General features: G+C 44.0%; 1 protein-coding gene across 1 annotated transcript in view; it reads left to right on the top strand.

Moving 5' to 3' along the window:
• Positions 1 to 2,375, top strand: part of caiap (CARD- and ANK-containing Inflammasome Adaptor Protein) — a 2,566-nt gene extending 191 nt beyond the window's left edge. Inside the window, exons 1-2 of the mRNA XM_026944658.3 lie at positions 1 to 1,298; positions 1,524 to 2,375. The exon at positions 1 to 1,298 is cut by the window's left edge and continues 191 nt beyond it. Coding sequence (XP_026800459.2) covers positions 1 to 1,298; positions 1,524 to 2,375 — 2,150 coding nt within the window. The remainder of the gene's footprint in view (positions 1,299 to 1,523) is intronic.
• Positions 2,376 to 2,687: the final 312 nt, after the last annotated feature.

Below are 2,687 nucleotides of genomic sequence, written 5' to 3'. Positions count from 1 at the left end.
TTTCTAATGGAGTCCTTCTACCTGAGAACAGAGTGCTTGTGTCCAGCATTACAGCACAAGAGGAAAAGAACTCCAGAATGCTCAGCATCCTGGTGTCACGAGGGGAACGGGCATGTCGCATCTTCTTCTACCCCTGCCTGAAGACTGCTCAACCTGACCTCTATCAGAACATGAAAACCTATGTGGGCCAGCTGAATGAAAACATTAAGGATACACGAAGGCAGCTGATTGGATATCTGCTAGAAAAAGACAGAAAAGGGCCAATTAAAAAAATACAGGACACCTCTAGGAACCCTTTGAATGAAGGAGTAGAGCATAAATCAAAAAAGACAGAGCTGCATCCTTCCTCAGATGAGTTAAAGAAAAGCTCTGCAGAACCCAAAGAATCTTCAAATGCTATTCCCAAAGCAGTGTCTACAGGGGACGTGCCCCTATTACAGGAACTTATAAGAGGGATAAATATCAATGACAGAAATGTATCCTCTGGTACCCTCCTACACCTTGCTGCAGAACACGGCCAAGTGCCAGTAATAAATTTTTTGCTTTGTCAAGGAGCGAAACTGGATTTGAGGGATGGCTTAGGTCGCACTGCCCTCCACAAGGCATCAGAGATGGGACACACAGCGGCTGTAGTGGCTCTTGTAAGGGCTGGAGCTGACATCTATGCCACAGACCAAGCCTCAAAAACACCCCAACATTTAGCAGCACAAAATGGGCATGAGAATGCAGTCAGAATGCTGGTGGTGGAGGAAAGAAGAAGTTTCAAGAACCAGACTACATTCCTGCACATGGCTGCTGTAGATGATGACTCTGTGCTGGCAGAAATTTTACTAAGAAATGGTGCCTCAGTAGACACTCGAGATGGCCAGAGGAAGACGGCACTGTTCCATGCCATTAGCCGAGGAAATGAGAAGACCGCTGCCGTGCTTCTTCAAGCTGGAGCTCAGGTAGATTCTGGAATTATTGAGGCTGCATTCGAACTAAACAGGAAGCCTGTGCTGTCTCTGCTTCTGAGGAACATTAAGACAGCAATGTCTCGAAATGAAGTAAAATCTATTCTGTTCAAAGCAGTACAGAGGAACTTGGATGGGATTGTGGCTGCTCTTATTGACAGTGGAGCTGATGTAAATGCACGTAATGACCTGGGTTACACGCCACTGCTCCTAGCCATAGAGCTGAGCAATTTGGAGGTCTTCAAAGTGTTGATCTCAAATAAAGCCCAGCTAGATAAGAGACTACCTAATCAGATGTCTGCTCTTCACCTGGCCATCCAAAGTGGCAGTATGCCAATAACAGAGGTATGGTAATAATTTTGGTTACAAATTCATATTAAAGCACATTTATACTGTACAGAGACACTGGACTTGGTAAATCAAAATCATTTGTATGGTAAAAGATCTCTAATAATCTTTGCATGTTTATTCACGTTAATATAAAAGCAAATAACTTTTGAAAACTCAAAATAAGCATTTAATCAAGTATCACCACTATTTCTTTAAATAACTTCTAAAGGTTTCTTCTAGCTATTACTAGATATGGGCATGGACCCCAATATAATTGGCCCCAAAGAGCGGATGCCTCTTCATCTTAGTGCCTTACACAACCAACCTGCACTGATGGCCCTGTTGCTCCACAAAGGGGCTCAAATCAATGCAGTTACTCAGGATGGGTTGACTGCCCTCCATCTTGCTAGCCAGAGTGGACACAAGGAGGCTGTGGCCCAGCTGTTGGAAGGAAAGGCGGATCTCCATGCACAGGACAGACAGGCTAGGACAGCGCTACACTGGGCAGCTGCTCAAGGTGATGTAGGCATCATAAAACTGCTTCTTTTTGCTGGATCCAATGCTAACGCTGTTGACAAAGACAGAAAGACTCCATTACACCTGGCAGCGATGGCAGGACACGCTCAGACCGTCTCAACCCTGCTTAATGCAAAAGCAAAATTTGCAGCCAAAGACATGGATGGCTGTACGGCTTTGCACTATGCTGCCAGGAATGGTCACGTACGTGTGGCTGCTGTTCTTCTCACCTCTGGTAGGAATAAAAATGTGAATGAGAGGAACGTTTGGAGGAGGACACCTCTACATTTGGCTGCAGAACATGGGCAGGAGCTTGTGGTCGATCTGCTGCTGGAAAGACGAGCCAAGATCAATGCCATTGACAATAATAAAGACACACCGTTACACTCGGCCTGTCGAGCAGGGCATCTGGGCACTGTGCAAAAGCTGGTGAACTGGATTCATGGGGAGAAGGTAAACTTCCAGGCTACCAACAATGTGATGAAAACACCCCTGCAGGTAGCAGAGGCCGAGGGCACCCGAAACCACCAGCGCATTACTGTGCTGCTGAAGAAGAAGATGTTTCTTATAAAATAAAATTTGTAAAAAAAAAAAAAAAAAGCCTATGTCAGAATGGTTTGATGAAAGAAATCATGTTGATTAAAGCTTTTTTTTTTTTTTTTTAAATTTTGGTTGAAATTTGTTTCATGACACTGCACATTGGCAGAACTATAACCAGGCAATGTAATATAATGAGATACATGTAATACACATAATAAATAGGCTTATTTTCATCCAAATAAAGGCTACATCAACATCTGGTCACTAGGTGTCACCCAAATGCCACATTTTATACAGCCCAATGCAACGAGGTAAAGCTTCAATATTTGAGCCTACCACTAAGTGCTA

Source organism: Pangasianodon hypophthalmus, chromosome 19, assembly GCF_027358585.1.
Source record: "Pangasianodon hypophthalmus isolate fPanHyp1 chromosome 19, fPanHyp1.pri, whole genome shotgun sequence".
Classification (NCBI taxonomy): domain Eukaryota; kingdom Metazoa; phylum Chordata; class Actinopteri; order Siluriformes; family Pangasiidae; genus Pangasianodon; species Pangasianodon hypophthalmus.
The sequence above is the reverse complement of the archived record's forward strand: the minus strand, read 5'-3'. Positions and strand labels throughout refer to the sequence as shown.